Source organism: Triturus cristatus, chromosome 8, assembly GCF_964204655.1.
Source record: "Triturus cristatus chromosome 8, aTriCri1.1, whole genome shotgun sequence".
Lineage (NCBI taxonomy): Eukaryota > Metazoa > Chordata > Amphibia > Caudata > Salamandridae > Triturus > Triturus cristatus.
Genome location: NC_140591.1, coordinates 1170280414 through 1170305838, shown reverse-complemented (window position 1 = coordinate 1170305838; position 25425 = coordinate 1170280414). Strand labels below are relative to the sequence as shown.

Genomic DNA, 25425 nt, shown 5'->3' with positions numbered 1-25425 from the left:
CAGTACTCCCACTGCTTCTCGGTAATAGATATACCCGCTTCGAGTTCCCACGCGGATCTGGAGTCAGTGTGCGCAACCGGAGCCGTGCTTTGAGTAGCTCTATAGATCCGTGTGATCAGTTTGCGCGCGGAGGAGTTCGAGAGTACGTCCTCCAAGGCCGCAATCGTCGGCGGAGCCTCTGGAAACATAGGGTACCTGCCCTTGCAGGCGGACCGCAGTTGATAGTAGAGAAGGAGCTCCGAGGCCGTCGGTTCCGGCGCTGCCGCCATGTCCCGCACTGTGAGGAAGGTATCGTCCGGGTACAAGTCTCCCGCCACCTTCAGTCCGCAGGCCCGCGCCCGCCGCGCCACTGCCGCGTCCGTCAATGGCCCCAATAGTGGATTATCCGCGAGGGGCATACTCGGCGCATATAAGTCATCTACGCCTGCACGTTTGGCAATGCTTGACCAGGCCCAGCGTACCATCTCAACAGTATCAATGTCGTCCCTGGAGCGTCTGTATCTCTGATATGCCGCTGCACGAAGGGGGCAGGGGGCCGCAACATCCATCTCGACGGCCACGTGCGGCTGGTAAGGGATCGGGTGCTGCCAGTAGTGCAGATATTGGGCCTGAGCACTGTACGCATATAGCTCCATGTCCGGGGCCGCGAGTCCCCCCTGACGGAAGGGAAGTGTGAGGAGGTTCCAGGCCACTCTGGGCTGCTTACCCGCCCAGACCAGTTCAATCAAGGCGGAGCGGAGCCGGCGAAAGAACGACTTAGTGAGTGGCACGGGGATGTTTACGAATAAGTAAAGAAACTTAGGAACGGCCACCATTTTAGCAATTGCTATGCGGCCCATCAGAGATAGTGGCAGCGCTTTCCAGCGCTTCACTTTGCACTCCAGCCATTCCACGGCCACCCCAAAATTGGCCAGCCATATGTCCTGTATCGATCGGCTAAACCGTATGCCCAGGTATTTAATCTCATCAGTGACCCAGTCGATCGGGAATTCCGTGTGGCATTGACTCGTACCGTCCGTCAGCGGGAACATCGCCGACTTTGACCAGTTGATATCGATACCCGTGAGGCCGCTGTACCTCGTCACCTCACGCATCAGTGGGTCGAAGTTTTCCGATGGATTCATCAAATATATGGTTATGTCGTCGGCGTACATAGAGACCAGCAGGCCACGCGACGTGAAGCCGATACTGCGATGAGTGTGGTGTTGGCGCAAACGAGCCGCCAGCGGCTCCGTCGCAATAGCGAACAGCAGTGGCGACAAGGGGCAGCCCTGCCGAGTGCCTCTTGTTATGGGGATCGGGGAAGACGTCTGACCATTAACCCGTACCCTAGCCGTCGGGTGATTATAGATTATTCCAATACGCCTGGCAAAGGAGGGGCTGAAACCCATGCGAGTGAATAACGCCCGTAGGAATTTCCACTCTAGTGAGTCGAACGCCTTAGTGGCGTCAAGCAATGCGGCCGCGGCTTGTACCTTGGGATCCAAATAATGCAGGAGCCCAAACAGCACTCTAAGATTGTGGGAAGTGGACCGCCCCATCACAAAGCCCGACTGATCGGACAACGCTATCTGAGGCAGCATAAGTTTCAGGCGGTCAGCGAGTAGTTTCGCGTAGATTTTGGCGTCAAGATTAATTAGCGAGAGTGGGCGATATGAGTCCGGGGTAACAGGATTCTTGCCAGGTTTAAGCAGCGTAATGATGAGGGCCTCTCGCATCGAGGCAGGGAGGATGCCAACCTCCATCGCTTCCTCAAAAACATTATGCAAGCGAGGGACCAGTAGGTCTGCGTATTCCTTGTAGAAGGCTGCCGTCAGCCCGTCTGGGCCTGGTGCCTTGCTGAGCGGCATAGCGGCTATAACCGCTCGAATGTCCTCCTGCGTGAAGGGGAGGTCCATATATTGTCGGGCACTATTACTGAACCACGCAAGAGCTATGGTGTCCAGGTAATCACTAATAATGGTGTCGTCAGGGGACACCTTAGAGGTGTACAAGTCCTTATAGTAGTCTGTCATCACCGCCAGTATAGCCGGAGGATCTCGAATTACTGCACCCCCCGACTCCTGTATCTCAAGAATATGCTCCGACCCGCGTGGCGGGCGCAGCAGATTTGCTAGTGTTCGGCCAGCTCTATCACCCTCTCCGTAACGCCTGGCCTGAGAATCTTTGGACAAGAACCTGACCTCCCTCTCAGCCTCCTCTTGATACTCGGTCAGTTTCGTCCTGAAGTCTGCACTCGCACCACCAGACGGGGTTGCCACCATCGCAGCTTCAAGCCGAGCCAGTTCAGACTCCAACCTGCCGAGAGTAGCTCTAATGGAGCGTAAAACCCCAGTTTTTAGCGCCATGCAGTGGCCTCTTGTCACAGCTTTACAGGCCTCCCAGAGCACGCCAGGTGAATCTACTGAGCCCTCGTTTAGTGCGAAGTATTCCTCCAGTTTTTCCCGCAAAGAGTGCTGGAAGACCTGGTCGCGCAGAGCCCGGGACGGGAATCTCCAACTAAACGGCTGAATGTACTGCGGCGGGGTGGATATCGTTAAGCAAACCGGGGCATGATCAGAAAGTGACCGCGACCAGTGAGTCACCTCTAACACCGATGAGTGCAGATCTCTGGACAGCAGCCAGAAATCCAATCTGGACCAGGCCGCACGATGAGCTGTGATACACGTACCGGCGCGGGTCTCAGGGTGCAGTGTCCTCCAGGAGTCCACCAGCCCTGCCTCTTGCATAATATGGCCAAGCGCCTCCGACGCCCTAGGGTGATGTTCCCGAGTGGTGCCCTGCCTATCTGCAGTATCTGACAGTACCACATTATAGTCTCCTCCCCACAGTATCGCAGCAGGTCCACAGTTCCGCACCTTATGCCACAATCCCTCGTAGAAATCTGGATTATCGTCATTCGGGCCATAAACATTCACCAGAATCACTCTCGCGCCGCACAGCGAACCTACCAACAGAACAAACCTGCCCCCCACGTCCCTGATTTCCTCATGCGTCCTCCAGTGAAGCCCTTTTCTGATAAGTATCGCCACCCCTCTAGAGTAGTTAGAGTAGTGAGCGTGAACTACCTCACCCCATCGGTTGTGTCTGAGCAGCTGCGCAGCATTGTCCGTCAGGTGCGTCTCCTGCAGAAGGCAAATGTCCGCACCCTTCCTAATCAGAAAGGCCTGTATCAGTCTCACTTTCCGCCTATCATTCATGCCCCGTACATTCCAGGTAATACACTTTATGCTATTCACCGCACCATACGTGTTAACAGAGTTCGGGCAAGCCTCAAGCATACACCTACCCCCCAGTCACCCGGCCAAGTCACACCAACTCTCGAAGCACGCATTTCCAATCCAGCGGGTCCCAATATATGAGGGCGGCAATGCCACAGCAATCCGCACGCCCGCCAACAGGGCAGGGAACCTCCACCAGGCACCAAGCAGGGAAATAGAACTCGAGCAGGCCACGGACCCGTTCCTCGTTGCATCGATTCCTGCAGCCCGTCCCTGTCAGACAACACATATCCCACCCGGCCAGCTGGGCAGCCTGCCCGGTAAATACCAGTACACCTCTTGCTAGGTGACTGTCGACATGACAGCGCGCTGCGCACAACGTGTGATTCAATAGCAGTTTTCGCCACCTCCGACCCGGCTCTGAAACTTAAATAAAACACAACAAAAACCCCCAGCCCCAGCCAAACCCCTAACCCTCCCGCTCCAACCCCCCAATCAGGTTGTGCAATGAACTCCCTGGACCCCCTCCCAACTACAACAACTGTAACTACAGTCTCTAAATGTGAACAGTGAATGGGAATCATCCCTTGAGGTACGCAGGTTGGCCACCTACAGGCCCTGTACTTGTGACAGGGCGATCGAGCGCGAGACTAGTGTACCAGCTCAAGGACCATCCCCCCCCAATCCCGCAGCCCTGCTCAGCTCCCTCATAGCATCTGAAATTGGAACTCCAGGGAATTAAACATTCTCAATATGGCCCAGCACAGCGTAGCCAGGCGACACCCAGCGATTTAACAAGAAGCAAACAGGAGTAGTCATTCAACGTCACTTAGCCTGTCCCGCTGGTCCGGGTCAACTGCCGGTGTCTGAGCCTTTTGGTCCTTTAACAGTTGTTTGGCATATTTCATAGCCGCCTTAGCGTCAACAAAAAAGGATGGCTTACCGGGACCTTGGACCCGGAGTTTAGCAGGGTAGATGAGGGAGTATTTGGTGCCCGCCTGTTGAAAAAGTTTCTTCGCCGGCAAAAATTCCCTTCGAGCGGCTTGAACCTGCATCGTATAGTCCGGGTATAGTGCAATGTGGTTGCCCCTGTATTGCAAGTCCGATATGTCCCTTGCCATTCGTAAGATCACGTCCCGGTCCCTATAATTCAAGATTCGTGCAATAATAGGCCGGGGCGGTGCACCGGGTTTAGGCCTGGGCCCCAGTGATCTGTGAGCCCTCTCGACCAGGAACATCGGAGACAATCCCGACCCAAACAGATCCTTACACATTTGTTCGACAAAGAGCTCCATGCTGGTTATGTCCGTCGTTTCCGCCACACCCGTGATGCGGACGTTGTTGCGCCGCGAGCGCGCCTCCAAATCCTCATTTTTCTGCTGAATGAGTGTTAGAATCTTCTCCATGCCCCGAAGTTGGCCGGCAAGGCCGGTCTGATTTTCCTCCGTGTCGGCCACACGTGTTTCGAGCGATTCCACTCTCCCCTCTTGTTTGTCCATGCGGGACGTGATACCGTCCATGCGGGCAGCCAGCGCATCCATTTTGCCATCGATGCCATGTAAGCTTGTTTTCAGTTCCTGAAACATGGCCTTAATGTCCGCCTCCTGAGCACCCCTCTGGTCCGCTCGAGTAGATTCGGCCTCACGGAGGTCTGGGTCTGGGTCCGGCGGCTTCTGCTTGGACTTGTCGAAAGTGATTTTCGGCTGCCGCGTGTCCGGTTTGCCCATGGCCACTCACCAGCCGCCACCCGGCGCCGCGAGTATGCCCTGGCGGCCGCGACCAGTCGCCGCCAGTCGCCGACCCTCAGCGTCTCACCGAGGGCAGCAGGTCGGTTAGTCCCAGTAGGTAGGCTGAATGGCTGGGCCTCCAATAGCGGGGCGCGCACCCTAAGCAGAGCAGGCGGGGAGAGTCACAGCGCAGGCCGCCGGAGCAGGACAACCCTAGTACAGCCGTGCACTTTCCACATAACAGGTCAACGCTCCAACCTCACCACAGTATTGTCGGGGCATGTACGGCAGCCGGCCTCGTCCTTCCGATCGTCTCCCTGGAACCTTCGACCATGGGACTTCTGCTTCAGGCAAAATGGCCGCCACTGCGATCAGCCGCCCGGGCCCGTCGCCGTGCGCCGTCGTGCAATCCAGGGGCGGACGTTCGGCGGTCTTCCACACCAGCCGCCGCCTCCTCAGCTTCACTCCGACAGCCGTAGGGGGTGAGACCTTCGCCGGGGTGCGCTTTTCTTTGGGCGAGCGAACAGCCTCTGCCTCACCCCTCGGATAGGTTTCGGGCACTCCACACGCAAGGCCCCGGCTCTAGCGAATGGTGTAGGCCGCCACGACTCCGCGCCGCCCGCGGGCCGCTCTCCGTCCACAAGCCGCCGACGGGGTCAGAAAAGCCAGAGCACAGGGCGGACACCCAGGACTACCGTCTCGGGCGGGGAGGACCGAGCTCGCACCCCAGTTCAGCTAATAATTGAAGGATTTCTGTGCTCGATCGGCGGAGCTGCGGTTTCAGGCAGCCATTCCGCTCGGCAGCCAAGCCACGCCCCCCCATACAGTGAATTATTAATCACCAGATAGAGAGAGCAGACCAAGTAACGCAGCCACAGGTTTTCATTTTTGAACTTTGTTGAGACATCTGCCATTTTTGCAACCATGCCTGGCTCACTCTCTGCTGGAAGAGCACACTCTGTGATTTCTGGAATGGATGAGGTGGATTGGGAGGGACTGGAAGGCTACACGTTAGAGCAATTGAGAGGCTACAGTGTAAAATTCAGAGTTCCCCATGCTGGATTCAAGAGGAGGGTCCAGTACACCAAGGCGTTGAGAGCCTGGAAGGAGTCAAGAGATCCACAGAATGCGGGGGACATCGTTCCACCCGACAACCTTGAGGAGCCCAGCAGAGTCCGGTCGCCAGAGGAGCTGGCAGACAGGGCAGCAGACAGGGCGCATGCAATGGAGATGGCAAAGTTGGCAGGACAAATGGAAATGGAAAAGCAGAAGTTGGCCTTGGAGGCACAACAACGCCAAATGGATCATGATATAAGATTGAAGGAGTTGGAGCTGAAGGCGAAAAGTTTGGACACCGCTCCTTCTGGTGGCAGCACTCCACCGGTGCAGGTACAGTCCAAGGTGTACATCCCCAAAGATGTAGTAAAGGAGTATTTTAGAAAGGATGACATAGGGCAGTGGTTTAGAGCCTATGAGGTGGCCATGTCTTCACACCGGGTCCCTGAGAAAGACTGGGGAGCGGGGTTGTGGGGAAGGTTCCTTGCTGAAGGGCGTGACACACTGTTAGATTTACCCTTAGATCTCCAAGCCTCATACCCCCATATGAAGGAAGCTTTAATGACCAGGTATGGGTTAACTCCTGAGCTATATAGACAGAGGTTCAGGGAGACTAAGAAGATCCCTGAGAGTACGTATGTGGAGTATGTCACTTTTTTCTGCAGAGCACTGGATGGTTGGGTGAAGGGTAGCAAAGTGAATGATTATCAAGGGCTGCTTGATTTAATTGCATGGGAGCACTTGTCCAGTCAATGTTTTCCTGAGCTACGCCAGCACCTGATTGATAGCAAGCTGTCCAACCCGAGGAAGCTTGCTGAGGAGGCGGACCGCTGGCTCAGCACCAGGGTCCACAAGGGTCAAGTGGGAGACTCCGCCAAAGGTGGGCAGGGTCCCCAGCAGAAGAGTGGGGGGGACAGGGGTAAACAGAAGGGGTTCCAAAAAGGCCCCCAAAGTAATCTCCAAGGGAACCAGCAGAAGGTTTCTCAGCCTCCCCCACCCCCGCAGCAGAACGGGGCCCGACAGGTAGACCTGTTCCAAAGGGGCCCTTCAATTGTTACAGGTGTGGTGACCCGGGTCACATTGCCTCTGATCCTAAGTGTCGCCTGTTTGGTAAGACCGCACCCACTGGTGCTCCACCCCGGCAAGTAGCTAATATTAACTTTGGGGAGGAGGTAGCAGTCCAGGAGGGTGGGGGTCCCGGGCAGATGACCCTAGTCTCGCTAGGAGACAGTGAGATGGTCCCTGAAACCTACTTACCCTCTAACACTAAGAAATATGGGCAAGTAGTGACCATCAATGGAAAGAAGGTTGAGGCTCTTAGAGATACAGGAGCCAGCGTGACCTCGGTGAGGCAACACCTGGTGTCTCAAGAGCAGATTGTACCCAATGCCTACTGTAGGGTTGTCAATGCTGACAACATAGAGAGTCGTTGTCCAATGACTCAAGATCCCTTTGAGTGGGGGGAGGTCTCTGGTACTCTACAAGTCGCTGTGAGAACTGACATGCCTGTAGACTGTCTGCTAGGGAACGACCTGGAGAGCTCCCCTTGGGAAAAGGTGGAGAAGACCACGCATCTGAGGATGGTGGGTCTACCCGACTGGGCGTGCGTGACCACCCGGTCCATGGCAGCCAGTAGGGGTGTTGAGAGGGTCCTGGAGCCTGAGGGAGAGGTCCAGGAACCGGCCTTAGGGAGAAGGCGCAGGAGGCGCGGGAAACCGGCCCCCGAAGTTCCCACGGCCCAGGAGGAAGCAGACCCTGAGGGGGATGCTCTGGAGCCTACCGGAGAACAGATTGCCGAACTGGGAGACCTGCCTGAGCTGACCCATTGGCAGCAAGAAGGAGGTCCCTCCAGGGAGGAATTCTGCAGGGAGCAGAAAGAATGCCCTTCTCTCGTGGGTATGCGGCAACAGGCTGCAGACCAGGCCAATGGTGTTCAGGCCAAAACACACTACGTGTACTGGGAGAGTGACCTCCTGTATTCCGAGCCTAAGGCTGCTGAACCTGGGTCAGCCCGTGTGCTGGTGGTACCCCAGAAGTTCAGAACCTTCCTACTGGGGCTGGCTCATGATGTGCCTTTAGCAGGACATTTGGGGATGGACAAGACCTATGACAGGCTTGTCACCCACTTTTACTGGCCCCAAATGCACAAGAATTCAGATTCCTACTGCAGAACCTGTCAGACTTGCCAGGCAAGTGGTAAGAGCGGAGGGAAGCACAAGGCTCCTCTGCAGCCCTTCCCCGTGGTCGGTACGCCATTCCAGCGAGTGGGTATTGATATTGTGGGACCTCTGGACCCCAAGACAGCCCTGGGCAACAGGTTCATCCTGGTCTTGGTGGACCATGCCACCCGGTACCCTGAAGCCATCCCTCTGAGGACAGTGACGGCCCCCGTGGTGGGACCAGCACTGATGGGAATTTTCTCCCGAGTGGGATTCCCTCTAGAGGTGGTGAGCGACAGGGGGACCAATTTCATATCCACATATATGAAATCCCTGTGGAAGGAGTGTGGGGTAACTTACAAGTTCACCACTCCTTACCACCCCCAAGGAAATGGGTTGGTTGAGAGATTCAACCGAACCCTCAAAGGCATGATCATGGGCCTGGACGGTCCAATGAGGCGTAAGTGGGACGTCCTCTTGCCATGCCTGCTCTTCGCTTACCGAGAGGTGCCACAGAAGTCTCTAGGGTTCAGCCCCTTTGAGCTTCTGTATGGTCACCCGGTAAGAGGACCTCTGAGTTTGGTAAAGGAAGGCTGGGAGCAATCTCCCAGGAAACCTCCCCAGAATGTATACAGTTACATGCTGGCCTTCCGAAACCAGACTAGGCGTTTCAGGCAACTTGCTGAGGCAAATCTGGAAGCCAGCCAGGAGGAGATGAAGCGGTGGTACGACCGGAATGCCACTCTGGTAGAGCTTCAACCTGGACAAAAGGTGTGGGTCTTGGCCCCAGTGGAGCCTTGTGCACTTCAGGATAAGTGGACAGGTCCATTTGAGGTTGTGGAGCGCAAAAGTCCTATCACCTACTTGGTGGACATGCAGTCTCCCAGGAACCCTTTGAGGGTCCTACATGTTAACCGCCTTAAGCCCCACTTAGAGAGGACCGAAGTGGGCATGCTGCTGGCCACTGATGATGGAATGGAAGAGGAGACCGAGCCTCTTCCTGACCTCTTAGTAGCCTCTGAGAAAGATGGGTCAGTGGATGGAGTTAACCTCTCACCCACCCTGACGCCCGAACAACAGGAAGATTGCCGTCACTTGCTGGGGCAGTTTCCCGATAGGTTCTCCCTGGTTCCTGGTGTCACAGATTGGTGCGTCCATGATGTGGACACAGGAGACAGCTTACCTGTGAAGCACAAGGCTTACAGGGTAACTGACAGGGTCAGAGCTTGCATCAAGAAGGAGGTCTCCAAGATGCTTGCGCTAGGGGTGGTTGAGTCCTCCAGCAGTCCTTGGTCCAGCCCCGTGGTCTTGGTCCCCAAAGCTGCTGCGCCGGGAGCCACACCTGAACTCCGGTTCTGTGTGGACTACAGAGGACTCAATTCAGTAACGAAGACTGACGCGCACCCCATCCCCAGAGCTGATGAGCTCATTGATCGGCTGGGGGCTGCCCGGTTCCTCAGCACGTTTGATTTAACGTCTGGGTACTGGCAGATCGCCTTGACCGATGGGGCCAAAGAGAGGTCCGCATTCTCTACACCAGATGGGCACTTCCAGTTCCGAGTCATGCCATTTGGAATGAAGAATGCCCCTGCCACCTTTCAGAGGTTGGTCAACCAGGTACTGGTTGGGCTGGATGCGTTCAGTGCCGCCTACCTGGATGACATCGCAGTGTTCAGTGCCACCTGGCCCTAACACCTGCGCCACCTCTGGGAAGTGTTGATGGCTCTGCGCCGAGCAGGCCTCACGATCAAGGCAAGCAAGTGCCAGATCGGGCAGGGTTCCGTGGTGTACTTGGGACACCAAGTGGGGAGTGGCAAGGTGGCACCCTTGCAACCCAAAATTGAGACCATCCTGGCTTGGGAACCCCCCCAAGACGCAGACCGCAGTGAGGGCCTTCCTGGGGCTCACTGGGTACTACAGGAGGTTTGTCAAGGGCTATGGAACGATTGTTGCCCCCTTGACAGAGCTGACTTCCAAGAAGCAGCCCAGGAACGTGATCTGGACTGACACCTGTCAGAAAGCTTTCGACACCCTGAAGACTGCCATGTGCACGGCGCCCGTGCTCTTGGCCCCTGACTTCTCCAAGGAATTCCTAGTGCAGACAGACGCTTCAGAGCATGGTGTAGGGGCTGTTCTCTCACAGATGACTGAGGAGGGCTGGGACCAACCCGTAGCCTTCATCAGTAGGAGGTTACTTCCACGGGAAAGTAGGCGGAGTGCAATTGAGCGAGAAGCATTTGCTGTGGTCTGGGCGCTGAAGAAGCTAAGACCCTACTTGTTTGGGTCTCACTTACGGGTTCAGACGGACCACAGGCCCCTCAGATGGTTGATGCAAATGAGGGGTGAGAACCCGAAGCTGTTGAGGTGGTCCATCTCCCTACAGGGTATGGACTTTACGGTGGAACACCGTCCTGGTACAGATCACGCCAACGCTGACGGTCTGTCCAGGTATTTCCGCCTTAGTGACGAGGAACCCCCTGGGCAAGGGTAGTTCTCCCCACATTTCAGCTGGAGGGGACACGTGTTAGACCTGGCACCTTGGCGTGAGTTTCCCTTCCACTTTTTGATGGTGTGCCTCGATTGTTTTACTGGTGTTGTCCGCTCAGGGCACTGCGCCACGGCTAATCCGTGCCGCAGTGCAAGTGCTCCCTAGGTAAAGTGTACCTGTAATTGATGTCCATGATTGGTTAATTGGATTCACTGTCAGTCCCCAGTAAAGTGCACCAGGGGTGCCAGGGCTTGTGAATGCCAATGCTACTGGTGGGCTTGCAGCGCTGGTTGCGCCACCCACAGAAAGCAGCCTTGTAAAATGTGTCTAGGGTCTGCCACCGCAGACCCTGTGCGCGGTCTGGGATCGTCGCGCTGACTACGCAAGTGCCCCCACTTGCCAGTCCCTAAACCTTCCCTTACCTACATATTAGCCACCCCTCTGGTAGGCCCGAGGGCAGGGTGCATTGTAGGCATAAGGTAGGACATGCCCTGATGTGTGTGGCATGTCTTAGTAGTGAATTACAGCCATTTTCGTTTTTCACTACTGAAGGCTACCTGCTCTCCATAGGCCAGAATGGGCTGCTGGAGTCACTACACGCTGTGACCCCAGTGGACTCAGAGAGCATGGTAGAATGTCAAGTTTAGTATGCCTGAACTCAGAATAATAAAATACTTCTTGTAGTCAAGTTTATTTTAATATCCTGGGTTTGTAAATACTACTTTTAGAAAGTTAGTATTTACTGACCTGGCCATTTCAGTCCGCCTCTGCTGTGTGTGTGTGTTCTGCCTAGCAACAGTAAGGAGCAGGGTTGGGGAATCCCCAGAGACAGGTTGGCTGCCAGGTGGTGGGTAGAGAGGTGACACCAGGATGGGTGGGAGGAGTACACCTTGACTCTTGAATAGACCTGTGCTCTGCCACCACAAAGCCGGCGCCGCCCCCTGTGGAGCGGCTGATGTCTCTGCCCTGCTGCTGAAAGGAAAGAGCAGAGTCACCATAACAAAGTGCTCCAGAACTGGACTGAGCCAGGCCCAGGCCCCCTGGCGCTAAAGAACAAAAGAATCATGGTATAAAAGTAGGAGCCTGGCTCCTAAGAAATCAGAATCCTGTTTTACCACAAAGAACCTCTGCCCGACTAGAAGGAGAAGAAGACGCTGGAGGAGCTGGCCTGCTGCTTGCCTTGCTGAGAAAGGAGAGGAAGAGACTACTGAAAAGACTTTGCTACTTTGTGCTTTAAACATTCTCCAAGGGCTTGATCTGAGCTTGCCCCCTGAACTGAACCCCAGGACCAGTGGGTTCTCTGTGCTTTTGCTCGTCCTCCGATTCGAGCCGTGTGTGCATCCTGCTGGAAAGAGACTGCGCCCCTCATCGCCCCTCCTAGGGCCGTGACACTCAGGAGCTTGCCTGCCTCAATCCCGTGAGAGCCTCGCTCCGTCCGGAGCCGCTCTCTGTCCCCGGGCTAGGTTGCCTGCACCCCTATCACCGCCTGTCACTGGAGCGCGCTGAACGCGCTATCACCCCTCCGGCCGGAAACCGTCCGACGACTGTGATCTACGCCGGGTCATCCAGCTGCACTGACCGTGCCCTGTGACCCCGCTTCGCTATCCCCGGACATCTCAGGCCGCGCCGCCCCCGCTGTGGAGACCCCCCTGCACCGCCGTGCTGAGGGTCGCTGGCCGCGCCTGCCTACCTGCCCACACCCGCTGATCGAGGACCCAAGACACTTCCCAAGATGAGAGTCGCACCGACCTGTGCCGACTCTCCCCGTCACGAAAGAAGTTCCAGTATCAGGCTCGGGGCCCGCAACGCCTTATTTCCCCGTTCGCAGGAGCCGATCTCTTTAAGTACTGGAACCACAAGTAACATTTGCAAGAGACTACAAAGTATCCATTTGAAGCTACGAACAAAGAACATTTGCCTGCTTTACAACCTGGTGGCATAGCGAAAACGTTATTGGTCTTGTGATAAGTCTGCTGAGATATATATACCTATTTTTACATAAAGAAGCGTATTTTTCTACATATCCAAGTCTGGTGTCCGTTTCTGGGGGGATTGATGTATTTACTGTGTGTGCGATTGTAAGTGCTTAACCAACAACGCCTGAGGAATCGCCTTGGCTGCTCACGCCACGCACCTAGAGGGTGAGCAAGGGTCATTCACGAGGGGTTATCCTGCGCCCCGACATAGAGGAGAGGGTTCCTGCTTGACACAAGGACAACCTTGCGCCAACCAGAAACCCCCAAGTCTAACAATGAGTCTGAGTGTCATAATTACCGGCCTTCTCCTGCGGATGAACACTCCGATTTATACATTATGCGTCATCTAATCTTTCACCACTATTTAGGCGTTTTTGTTGGGCATGTAGCCAAGTAGGTCTGATATGGTCTGCTGATATTCCGGGCCTGGATTTGAGAGGAATCTGGAAGCTGTAATTCTCAGTACCATCATTGCAAAATACTAACTCCTTGTGCAACTCATCTGTCATAGGTGGCCTACCTCTTGCCAATCTTATAGCTACACATATTTTAGCTAATAGTAGAGCAACTGCAGTGAGCTTCATTACTCTAGGTGATATGTCTTTGACATATCCTAGCAATGCAGTTTGCAGGGTCATTCATATGTCTATTATCTTGCTTATGTCCATAAATATCTTGTCTCAGTAGTCCATTTTAGTCCGTGCGGTCCCATGCAATATGTATGAAATTCGGCTCTGTTGCATGATATCTCATGCATTCGGAGTTATCTTTGAGCCCGTATCTGCATAACCTAGCGGGAGTATAATAGTGTCTTTGTATATTTAAAGTGTATCAACCTGTGTCTATTAGTGAGTGAGATGCTTTTGATTGACGAGCAGCAATATAACCATTGGTCATCTGTTATGTTTCATTGTAAACCTGTAATGCAGTCTAGGAAGCATTTCGAAGCTTGGGAGGTGTTGCCCCGGGGAAGTGCATACATGTGCATAGTAATGATTTTGGAATTAGGAGCTTGAATTATATATGTAAGCATACCGAGCTCATAGGCGCCATCAGTGTGTCACCTGATATGTCTTTAAGAGCATGTTGTATTCTATACTATGAAAATTTTTCTAGAGTGGTGAGATCTTTCCCCCACTCCTTAAATTGATTGAGTGAAATTAAGCTGGAGTCTGCGAACATATCGCTCTGTAGCTGTCGCAAGAAGTCCACTTTGTATCTAAATCCAATGTATTTGGTCCTTTATGTAATATCTTGTGTAGGAAAATTCATATTTGCAACCTAGATCTATATCTCTGTATATTTTGGGACTCATAGGCCCCTTCTTCCAAGCCATACAGTCACACAAAAACAAACTAAAGCATAAAAAACCAATCCAAAGCACAATCATCCTGCCCATACAGTCATGTGCATAAATAAGAAACAGTGTCTTTCAACATTTAACCATCTGGTCAAATACCCTTGGAATGAGGCTCATCATACAACACAAAGTGACATTGGCGTGTTTGTGTAGAATTCAAAATTGTGTTAGTAGGTTACCCAAAGTTATTTAATAAGTTACCTCTTCCAGTCTTTGCAGTGAGTGGTACATTCACTGTTGTTAGTTCAAACTACAATGCCCAGAGGAATCTTTATCTGCCACAATCTTCTCAAGGGAATGTAAAACTTTTCTTCCTTCCGAACTGTCACATCAAAAATTCAATTGTTCGGTATGGTGCCTACCTCATGTTCATTTATAATGGTAAATTTGGCTTCATCACATTTAAACCCACTGTATCTGTAATGTTGAACTGTACGAATGTCTGGGTATGATTTTAGCCTTGTAAACAGCTGCGGTCCGTGCAGGTAACAGCAGTGGGGCAGTGGGGCGCGTTGGAGGGGATTTCGAGGAACGATGCAGAGGGAAAATTAATTATTTATTTAATTTCACCTCTGCACCGTCCCTCGAAATGACCCCCCCCCCCCTCCCCCCCACCCCGTCCCACTGTTGTTACCTTCACGGACCGCGGCTAGTGGTATTGTGAAAATTAACATCATTTTCTTCAATTTTTTTTGTTGAAACGTTTTTTATTGTTTTCATAGCAACAACTCAATACAAACCCCGCTTCCTCCCCGGTCAAAGAATGTATTGCACATACAGAGTTACCAGCCAATATCCGGGAGAATAAGCTTCCAGCCCATACGGGCCCTCCCCCCTCCCTCCCCACCCCATGTCAGTGTGCCTCCTGTCTTTCTCCTCGCTCCTGATGTGCCCCCTCCCTGCCATAAATCAGACATGGGTGCCCAACCTCCACTAGAGAACCATGGCTTTCCCTCGCGCCTAGCCACACCCTTGTTTCCAGTGCTCGCTACTCCTCCCCTTCTACTCCCCGTTCACCGCCTCCTCCTGCTAACATCATTGTCTTCAATAAAGTAAAATGAAATAGGTCAGGTACGAAATTAATGCTCCAAGAATCCTTAACAATCCTCAAATAAGCTCAAATCCCAATTTTCATTCACCTCTTACGAGCCCTTGCTTGCAACCTATTGATCAAGGATTTTCTTTTCTCACCATTTTTCATCAGCTTACAGATTCTACAAGGCAGTTCACCACTTCTCTATACTATGAATATTACTCCTGTACTCTTCAATCCCCAGCATGATAGGTTTAGAATCAGAGAAACGTCCCTTTTGTGAGGAAATATAAGTTTATGGTGGATATTTTTCAGTGTTTTAAGTTTTACAGTGGCAGATTAGATGGTTTTGGTGACCTGTGAAGCACGGGAGAAGCTGACGTTGAAAGTGACATCCATGTCTGCTTTACATGTGGGGTAGAAGCTTTTAAAATATTGGCTACTGGGGATTAAAGAGGCAGAGTTATTAGGCAAGAGGCTTGACTGTTGAGGAGGAGCCTATTGTTTCACATTTATGAGTTAATGGAGTTGGAGGAGCAATGTGGATGCTGGTGTTGTGAACCTAGAATTTTATTTCCTTATCTTTCTCATACATTTGAAATTCAATTTAAAAATTAGTGTTTGTTTCCTGAAGATATCAAAAAGGAATGGCTCCTTCGAGAACTCTGCGGGTACACAAAGACAGTGCCTTCCATGTTTTATGTTTTTAACAAGTTCTCATTAGCACAAATGTCGATGCTTATGTGAAGTGTTATGCAAGACTGACAATCTCCAAGTATAAGGGATTTTCCAGATGTTTTTGGAATTGAAAAGGAAATAATTGTTCTGAGATCATCGGTGGAATGAGGATGTTACAGATGGGCTTCAAGTTGGAAGTGCGCTGTGTATTCGCGCAGTTTTTCTTTAGCTGAGCTTAACTCTAGTGGCCTTAAGGCTATGCTCGATGGCTTACGATGAAGAAATTGCTATTGGCCTTTGGGTGAGAATGAGAATTTCAGAATTAATTGTGATAAAGGTTGTCAAGCAGATGTCCCAACACCAGTGAAAGGCGGAAGAGGCATATTCTAATAGTGTTACATTTGATTTCACTTCGTCAGCTATGATGTTTGCAAGTCAAGCATGGACACAGTCATAAACCCAGAACAACTCACTCCCAGCCAGTAACATAGGGCTTTTTAATATCCATGCATTATGCTTGATTGCAACAGGTAAAACTCTCTTAGGCCAGACCCATTAAATATAAGTTTTCTTGGGACCCACAGTATTATTTTGTCAATTATTGGACATTATTTAATTTTAAGTTAGTGTGCGGTGTAAACCTTCCCTAATGATTGCATAGTTGTGTTGATACCGTCCAGTATAACTAACACAGAATTGAGGAAAGGTGAGAGTCTCACTTACTAATTCAGGTAGGCCATTATTAATGCTTTCTTTTTATTTATTAGGAGTTTGTATAGAGTCCCAGGTATTGAATTGAAATGAAATTGCATTTATATAGCGCTTACCACCCCAGACTTCAAAGCACTATGGCTCGAGCCTCTGTGTTTTACAGAGCTATGAATTTTGAATTGAGTTGCTGTAGGAGGACACAATCTAATATCCTTCAGTTGCTAATGCCTAGATGTGAAATGTAGTTGACATTGAGCCTGAAGCATTCATGATTCAGGGGGGAACAGCCCTTACAACGCGGTTATTACCGCGCTGTTCAGTTACATCGCATGCGTTACAACGCATGCGATGTTACAACGCTATGCCATTAGAACGCATGTCTGTACATCGACTTGCGCTAGATGGCGTGCTAACATTACAAATAGTGTAGTTTACTATCCCAACACCTTCCCTACTGTTAAGTGGACTGGAGTTGGAATAGTAAATTACACTTTTTTAATGTCAGCACGCCATCTAGCGCAAGTCGATGTAAAGACTTGCGTTCTAATGGCATAGCGTTGTAACATCGCATGCGTTGTAACGCATGCTATGTAACTGCACGCGTGGTAAAAACCCGTGTTATAATATCATACATCCGTTTCAGGTCTCTTCTGGAGCACATGTGGTTTGAATCTGCCCCAAGGTAGGCCTACACGGTAATGGGTGTGGCATCACAGTTATCCTTCACATCCCCTAGGATTAGCATTTTTGCCAGCTCTTTGATGGGACTTTGCAGTAGTCCTCAGAAAAAAGCAGCTGCGCTAGCTATTAGCCTGTTGCATGTGTACATGTAATCATCTCACATATGTTGACAGCAGCACACAATGAAGCCCATGTGAGTCGACTTAAAGTGATGGGGTACCATTACTCAACCATGCCCTTGCAACAAGCCACCATTGCCAACGTGAACTACATCTAAGCAAAGACAAGGAAAGGCTGGAAGCAAGCACATTTGGTCTGCAAGAAGCAAGCTTTTGGCTATAAAAAGGCCTGGAAGACACCAAGGTGACCCCTTCCCCTGCTCAGAATCTACCCAAGGCATGCACCTCGACATCAATCCCACAAACTTCCAACTCCCTTAGGGCAATCCTCAACCACTAAGGAGCTCCTTGGCAGACCTGTACGGAAGTGACTAACCCCTGCAACATTGTCATGGCAACACTTTGTTTTTCTGTGGTATAGTTGGGTAATGTTAAATGTTTTTGCAGGTTACTGAATGACGAGACAGAACATACACTGCAAGATACTCAGTGTCGCATCACAATGAAGCAAAATGAATTGAAAATGGCCCAAGAAAAAATTGGAAGGATGGAAGAAAACATTGGTGAGTAATGGATATGAAACTGAAGAATTTAGCTATAAAACTGGAGAATTTAATTATTTTCAAACCTCTTAAATAGTTGCAAGCTGAAAGTTCACCAGCTAATGGTCAGTCATGTAGAGAGAAGGATGATAAAAAAAGGATATACATGTTAAAATGACACTCCTGCAGACAACTATGAGCTAAGCAGCAAGTTTAAAATCGGAATTTGCTGGTGAGCTGTGATTAAATTTGTGTGCAATTTGATATTCATTTCTTTATAAATCGAGAACTAGATAACATCCATGCTTGTCGCACCAGATTGGACCAACAATTTAGCATTATCACACTCCAAACAGTTTGTATACATTGCAGTCAGCTTGTTATATCACTCCCAATATTAATTTCTCATCTGTTATTTTGATTGTTTTTAATATTAGCTAAAAGTCGTGAATGCTGACCATTTAAATTCTTGTGTATTAGATAATACCATTCTTGATCATGCACAGAGCTCCAGAATCCAGTTGTTTATAATTATTTGAGTTATTCTTTAGGAGGACTAAGCCCTAATAGGTACTGCAGTAGTGAATAATAAGTCAAATGAGTAAAATAACACACCTCTCAGCAGGTGAAAATAGCATGGATTGTAGTTTCCAGGGTGTCAAGGTTTTCAGGTTTTGACCTGCACCAGCATAGCTAAGTGACTGGGTACATGCATAAGAGCATGTTCAAAAGAGTCTGGATACTCTAATTAGAGCTGTCGGCCTCGAAGCAGGGGAACCGGATTCGAGTCTCAGCAGGGACTCTCAACATCCTGTGATTCTTGGCAAATCACTTAATCTCCCTGTGCCTTAAAACAATGAATGTGTTCGTCTGTAATGCAACTGGTCCTCATGTAAAGTGCTCTAATGCCTTCGGGCCAAGTCCGTGCTATATAAAACTCCCCCCCCCCCCCCAAAAAAAATGGAGGCTAAACTACATAGTCATGAACCTAATGCTAATTGTGGTTCATTCTGTAGATGTGGCCCACACAGGAGAGATGGTTAGTTGGTGCCAGGAATGCATTACATTGTGAATGTTGTAGATTAGCCATAGGATACTGCTTCTGTCTCTTAATAAACTGGGTTACTGTGCTGTTCCAACCCCCTTTTAATGATCACTCTTCTGATTCTTATGAGAGTATTGCTGATGGTGAATGTGCACCTGCACCAAGCCATGGTCTTTCTGAGGTACAATGGTGTAATACGTACACATAAAGGCATCGATATCTACGTATAAAACTACATATGGGACCATTATTCAAAACCAATTGCATTCGGTCAGTACATCAAATGTTATTGAGTTTGCCTTTATTTATTTTGTTACATTAACTATGTACGTTACCTATTTGTGATTCTCTAAGATATGGCTTTACCATTAAATAATTAACCACAAGTTTCTCGGTGCACTGAGTTTATCTTGGTATTTATTGGGAACTATTTGTGCTTCCCACATTAGTTGTATTTTGTCTACTACTCTTTCGTTCTCCAACTGTACTAGATAGATGGCCAGATGCAGCGATGAGAATAGCAGTGTTGATGAGTTTGAAAGCAGTACCATTTCTGCTTGCAAAACATTCTGAATGTGACACTGAATTAAGAAAAATGTGTCATTTTAATATCTGATACTACAGCGAGAAATAAAAAAGTAGAGCGAGTAGGTACACAAGTAGTCACGTGTACCACCACAGTGGCAGTATCATTTGTGAATTTTTTAGCATAGCAAGTTTCATAAGCATTAACTGTCATGCTACACCAATATCAATGGATCCTTTTCAACCAAGGAATGGTTTGAGATAGGCATCAAAATTACCAGTTGTGGAAATCCGCTTAACAAAGTATATGATTCAGCACCCATCATATTTCTAGTCCATACAATAAGGGCCTCATTACGAGTCTGGCGGTCCGAAGACTGCCAGACTTGCGGGGGCGCCGCGGTGGCGGTCCAGTCACCTCCACACCGGCAGTCCGACCGCCCCATTAAAAGTTGTACAGTCAGACTGTCATTCCCTAGCGGTGGCATGGTGGTCAGGACCTTAGTGATATGCTGGTGGTGCCACTGCAGCAACACCATGAATATTACGAGTTTCAGGACCTCCAGCGGTGTCATTGAGGTCTTTCCTCTATGAAAAGAATGACGGTCTTGAAACAAAGGGGGGCCTAAAGGGCCCCCTGTTCTCCATTTGCATTGAAATGCATGTTGTGCCCACCTGTGTGCATGCACCCCAGTTCCTGCACGGCATTGACTCTACATTCCATTCCGTGCATGAACTGTTTTTGATGTTTCAATTGCTGTGCCCATTTTCAGAGGCACCGTCGTGGGACCACCAAAAAAAGCCCACCAGATACAAGGAAACTTGTAATCTGGCTGACAGTGGGCACAGAGAATTGGAGGTGCGAGAGCGGACCACCAGCGTGGCAGTCCGCACCCGCACCGCCATACGCGTAATCAGGCCCTAAGTGTCTTAGCCTCAGTAATCTTAGTGTATGATCGCTCTACGAATGAAGTCATTGCCTATTCTTAGATAACATCAATTCTATTAGGCATCTAAGAAATGTAGTCAAAATAAAGTTCAATTTTATTTCACATTTTGCATGAATTACAAAAAAATTATAGAATTCCTTGATAAACTTTCGTACAACAATCTTGAGTCATTAAGCGTAAAATTAGAATAATCTGAGCACTAATATAAGAATCCCGTGCATGCCTAGATGGCTTCACAGTGACATCAGACTGCTTACCTCTCACAATAAAGGTCTTCATTGGAACTCTTCCGTACATACCTACACAGGTCCTGACGTCTAGAGCAGACAACTCCCATTAGAGGAAAGCACATAAGTAATTGGCAAACTTTCACATTAAAAAGTCATTAAAAGAACCCATCTGGGCCAACTGCGGAAGGGAATGGCCGCACGGTAGCCGAGCTCCGCTGCAGCACTTCCGATCAATCCGAATTTCTACAGTGTGCCCCGACCTGATATACTGGCGGATGAGCCTACCAGTCCATGAAGGTGTGCCCTGCTGCTGTGTGAGGAGCGGCCCCGATCGCTGAGGCCTCTGCGGGGTAATCACACTCCGAGCGTGCTGGCGGCCGTGGCTGCCTTTGTATGCCCTGCAGCTTTTCCGGACTTGGGCGCAAATTCACGCCGCGGCTGCAGCCTAGCTACCAGTACTGTATCTGATTGGAGGGAGCTGCGGGGTGCGGGATGCATCTATGGGGTCGGCTGTGAACGCGCAGCCCCCCACAACTGTTCTCCTGTGGTATGGCAGCATTTTCTGAGGGATCGTGTGCGCTGCAACTTACGGCCAGAGATCGGTGACCTGCGCATTTAGACCTGGTGGTCCCCGGGCAGACCGGGGGCCGGAGTTGCCTGCACCAGGGTTGGCGCCGAGCTCTGCCTTCTGCTTGTGCTTCGGGAGGGGCGCAGCCACGTCATTGGTGGCGCCGGTGGATCTAGAGTGCCAAGCTGCTTCACCCTGGAGAAAAGACCTAATCTAGTCTGCGGCCTAGTTGCGGAGGTAACACCGCCTGAGGTGGGGGGGCCACGCTGGTGGATCTGGGCTGGCTGAGTCTGCTGTGTATTAACCGCCCCCAACTAGGGACTTTTTCCTACCGGCTGGACCACCTGGGGGCTGAGTATATACCTGTCCGTCCCCGTGGCCTCTGGGGTTGGGTGCTGGTGTTTAGTTGCCGCCTCGTGGCTGGAGGAGTTTGGGTGAGTGATGTGTGGCCCTCACAATGACCAGCAGCTGCGCCACTGACGGCGTGGTGGATCCCGGACCAGAGCTTCTGCTCCATTGACCACCCAGGTGTTGACTGTCTATTGGAGTGCTGCTCCCGGGCTCAGGTGGTGGTGTCAGGGGTTTTGACTGATCCTTGGGGCCCTTCCACGCGTCCGGTCCCCTGAAAGCCGCGCACAAGTCGCCGCCTTATTTTGGAAGTGCTTGCAGGATGGCCAGTGATACTGAGGTCTGGGTGCCTCCGGTAAAAGCCGACAGGCCGGTGTGGGCAAGTCCCACTGCAGGCGGCGGTGAGTAACTGGATGGGCTCGACCATCGTTCTGACACTTCACTCCACCTGCTACATCATGGCAAGCAGCCTCAGTGGTCGCAATGCGGTGCAAGCAAAACTGGAGAAATTTGCATGGGACAAGGGCTAGGATGGGGACCACGCCAACCCCAAATCGCAAGGGAAGCAACCAGATCCCACGTTACAGGACATTTTAACTGAGAACCTCACTTGAAACCCCCATTGACACAGTCGCTACGGAGGGTGCTTTGATCCGTGCTGATATGCGGAAGATGTCTGACTGCATTAGCTCCGTTGAGAGTACAACCAAGGAACTTAGTAATGACTCGGAACTTCTTAAGCGTCAAGTCACCGACCTTCAAACTACTCAGGAGGCTCTCGCACTACAGTTGGACGACTATAAAGGCCGCATGAGACGCAATAGCCTAAGAATTTTAGGTGTGCCGGAGCGGACAGAGGGACAGGCCGCTGACCTCTGTCGAGGAATTGATCCTCCTGTGGCTTCAACCAAGGGGCCTCTCCAAGTGCTTTTCGATTGAGTGCTCCCATCGTAACCCTGGGGGCAGACCAAAACCTGGGGCGCCTCTCCAACCTCTCCTCGCACAAGTTTTTAATTTCCGTGACAGAGATGTCATTCTCCAGACGGCGAGGGCAGCCCCCTCATTGACGATCGATAATAGTAAAGTCACTTTTTTCCTGGATTTCACCTTGAGGGTTCAAAAACAGATTTGTAGCTTCCTAGAAGTGAAGCGGGCGTTAAGGGGCCAAGAAATTAAATACGCCATGCTGTTTTGTGCAAAGCTGCAAGTCGAGTCAGAGGGTAAACTGTGGTTCTTCACCAGGCCTGAAGACGCTTGGGATTGGCTCGAAGGCTGGCGAAATGTTGGTAAACGTCCCCCAAAACCTGGTGGAGAAGCAGATCATGCTAGCAACCGATGTCAGCGGCAGGGGTCCCCGTTAGACGGTGATTTGGGTGCTCAGACCCCAAAGGGTTGAAAATCGGAGTTCCGCAAGTACAATTGATTGTTCCTGAGTTATGTGACTTTCTAAACGGGGATTTGGTGGTGGCCCTCAGTTTTAGGATGACTCCCCTTTTGTGTGGTTCCCAATTGTATGGGTTTATGCAGAATTGATTCCATTCTGTTCCTAGTTAACAGGGTGCACGGCACTGCTATTTTCTGCTCACTGCGACAATCTTCTTTACTGTGCTCATATACTGTGTTATGGGATTATAGGCCGGGGTAGTTCTTTTCTCCATGAACCGTTGCCCCAGGGAGTGGGGTTGTTCACGTTCCTGATGATGTTGAGGAAGGGCGACAGACACTCTGCAAGTTGGGGGTGGCGGGTGGTTTTGTACCCGTTATGCATGGAGGCAGGGTGGGGGGCGGGAGTTGAGTTCTGGGGGGAGGGGCAGGTTGGTTGTTTATGGGGTCTTGTTTATTGTACTTGTGCAATGCTTTTGTTTGTTTTTCCTTACACCATTGGATCCAATTGTCCTAGGCACCTAATCTCTTTTTCAGTGACATTCTTTGCATATCGCCAGAGTACAGTGGTTTCACTATGGGGAGCGCTGGGGACCCCTGGGGTTCATCACATGTGTCCAGCTGTGGGGGCTACTAGAGCTTTGTCGTTCCCGTTGCCACGTGGGGGGCTCCCCCACTTCCGCTGCCCCAATGACATAACCATGGGCCTATCCTCTGTACACCATCTATTTGTTATCTACCCATATCACCCGCATGGCTTCACGTTCAGTTATTAAACTCCTCACGTGGATTGTCAATGGTCTGGGATACAGGATAAAGTGGGGGATAGTGCTGCAGTACCTGAAGCGACAGGCACCGGATATTGTCTTCCTACAAGAGACACACTTAGTTGGGAATATTTTGGGGGCACTGAATAGGTGGGGATATCGACTGGCCGCTCATTCTGGATTTACTTTGGGTTCGAGGGGTGCAGGGATCCTTCTTCGCAGGGGCAGCCCATTTATGCTCCACAGGACCTTGACGGATGACCAGGGTAGATATGTGGCTCTGTCTGGCACCTGGGAGGGACAGATTCTCAATATCATATACATGTACGTCCCCCCTGGGTTACAGCGTCCCGCGTTGAGAGACCTAGGTGCGCTCATACTTGACTTGCCGCTGGGCTTACTGGTGCTGGGAGGAGACTTTAATTTGGCACTGGACGGCTCTAGGGATCGTCTCCCGCCGCGCAGGGACCCCCAAGGGGGATCCCAGTTGATGGAGTTCTCACATGCCATGGGCTTGGTGGATATTTGGAGATGGCTCAACCAGTACACGGTACAATTTACGTTCCATTCTGGGGCCCACAATAGTCAGTCCTGCATTGACCACATGTTTACACACACCCAAGATGTCCATGTTTTTTCTGAGTCCCAGTGCCTTGCGCGGGGAATTTCTGACCACTCCCCAATCCTCACGGCTTTAAACGTGGGTCAGTTTAGGCATCAGACCACCCTCTCTATCACTCCCTGGGCGCTCAAAGTACCACACATTAGGGAAGCACTGCTAAAAGACACTGATTATTATTTCACAGAAAATGTGGGGTCGGTCACTTCCACCTGTATACTTTGGGGGGTGTTTGGTGCTGTCATTAAGGGCAGTGCCATGTCACTACTGGTGGGGCATAGAAGGGAACTTGCCAAACGTGTAGTGCAGTTGGTGGAGGACATCCTGGTTAGGGAAAAAGTCCTGGCGTCTGCTCCTGACTCTGATGCACATCATGCATTAAATGTGGTGCGCTTGGACAATCGTGCTAAACGGCCACCTGTCACAAGATTTACTGATCTGGTGAACGAGTAAACTTCTGCCCTGACTAGAAAAGAGGGAGCAGGCTTCCCGGTGGGTTCACTCGATAACTGGCATCGATGGTGCACTCCTCACTCACCCCCAACAGATTGCCGAAACGTTTGCCACTCACTTCTTGTCGGTATACACCTCTGCTGCAACATCCCAGGCTGCTATGGCGGCGGACCTCTTGTCTACGGTAGAGGTGGCTCGCTTGTCCAAACCCGACAGTGACTGCCATCATGGAGACAGAAATTCACAAAGCAATTCAGGGCGTGCGCTCAGGCAAAGCTATGGGCCCCAATGGACTCCCAATTGAACTTTTCAAGCCAATGGCGTCCAAGCTCTCCCCCCATTTATTGAATATGTATACTGAAGCTTTGATGTAGGCATTTTGCCATCTGATGTTAGGATTGCCTTGATTGTGGTTATACAGAAGCCAGGTAAATTTGCGGAGGATTGTACATCCTGTCGCCCTATTTCTCTCCTCTCCATTGAGGCGAAAATACTAGCAAAACTATTGGCCAACAGACTTCTCACCTTTCTCACCGACCTGGTGCACCTGGATCAATCTGGGTTCCTGCCAGGACGGAACATGGCCCTGAACTTGCCGCGGTTGAACGGGGTCCTTAGGCAGAATGGGTACGATTAAGGAGGATGCGATCCTGCTCTCCTTGGGCGCCACTATGGCGTTTGACACCATAGAGTGGGCATTTCTTTTTGCAGTCCTGGCTCGGATGGGATTCGGGCCCAACTTTATCAAGTGGATCCAGCTACTTTATGCCCGTCGGACCGTGCAGG

At 50.9% G+C, this 25425-nt stretch overlaps 1 protein-coding gene across 5 annotated transcripts in view; it reads left to right on the top strand.

Annotated features, from left to right (window-relative positions):
• The window catches only part of TSGA10 (testis specific 10), a 505694-nt gene that overhangs the window by 205866 nt on the left and 274403 nt on the right, over positions 1-25425 (top strand). For all 5 annotated transcript variants that reach the window (XM_085622835.1, XM_085622834.1, XM_085622832.1 and 2 more), the window contains one exon: positions 17657-17772. In XM_085622835.1, the coding sequence (XP_085478961.1) occupies positions 17657-17772 (116 nt within the window). The remainder of the gene's footprint in view (positions 1-17656; positions 17773-25425) is intronic.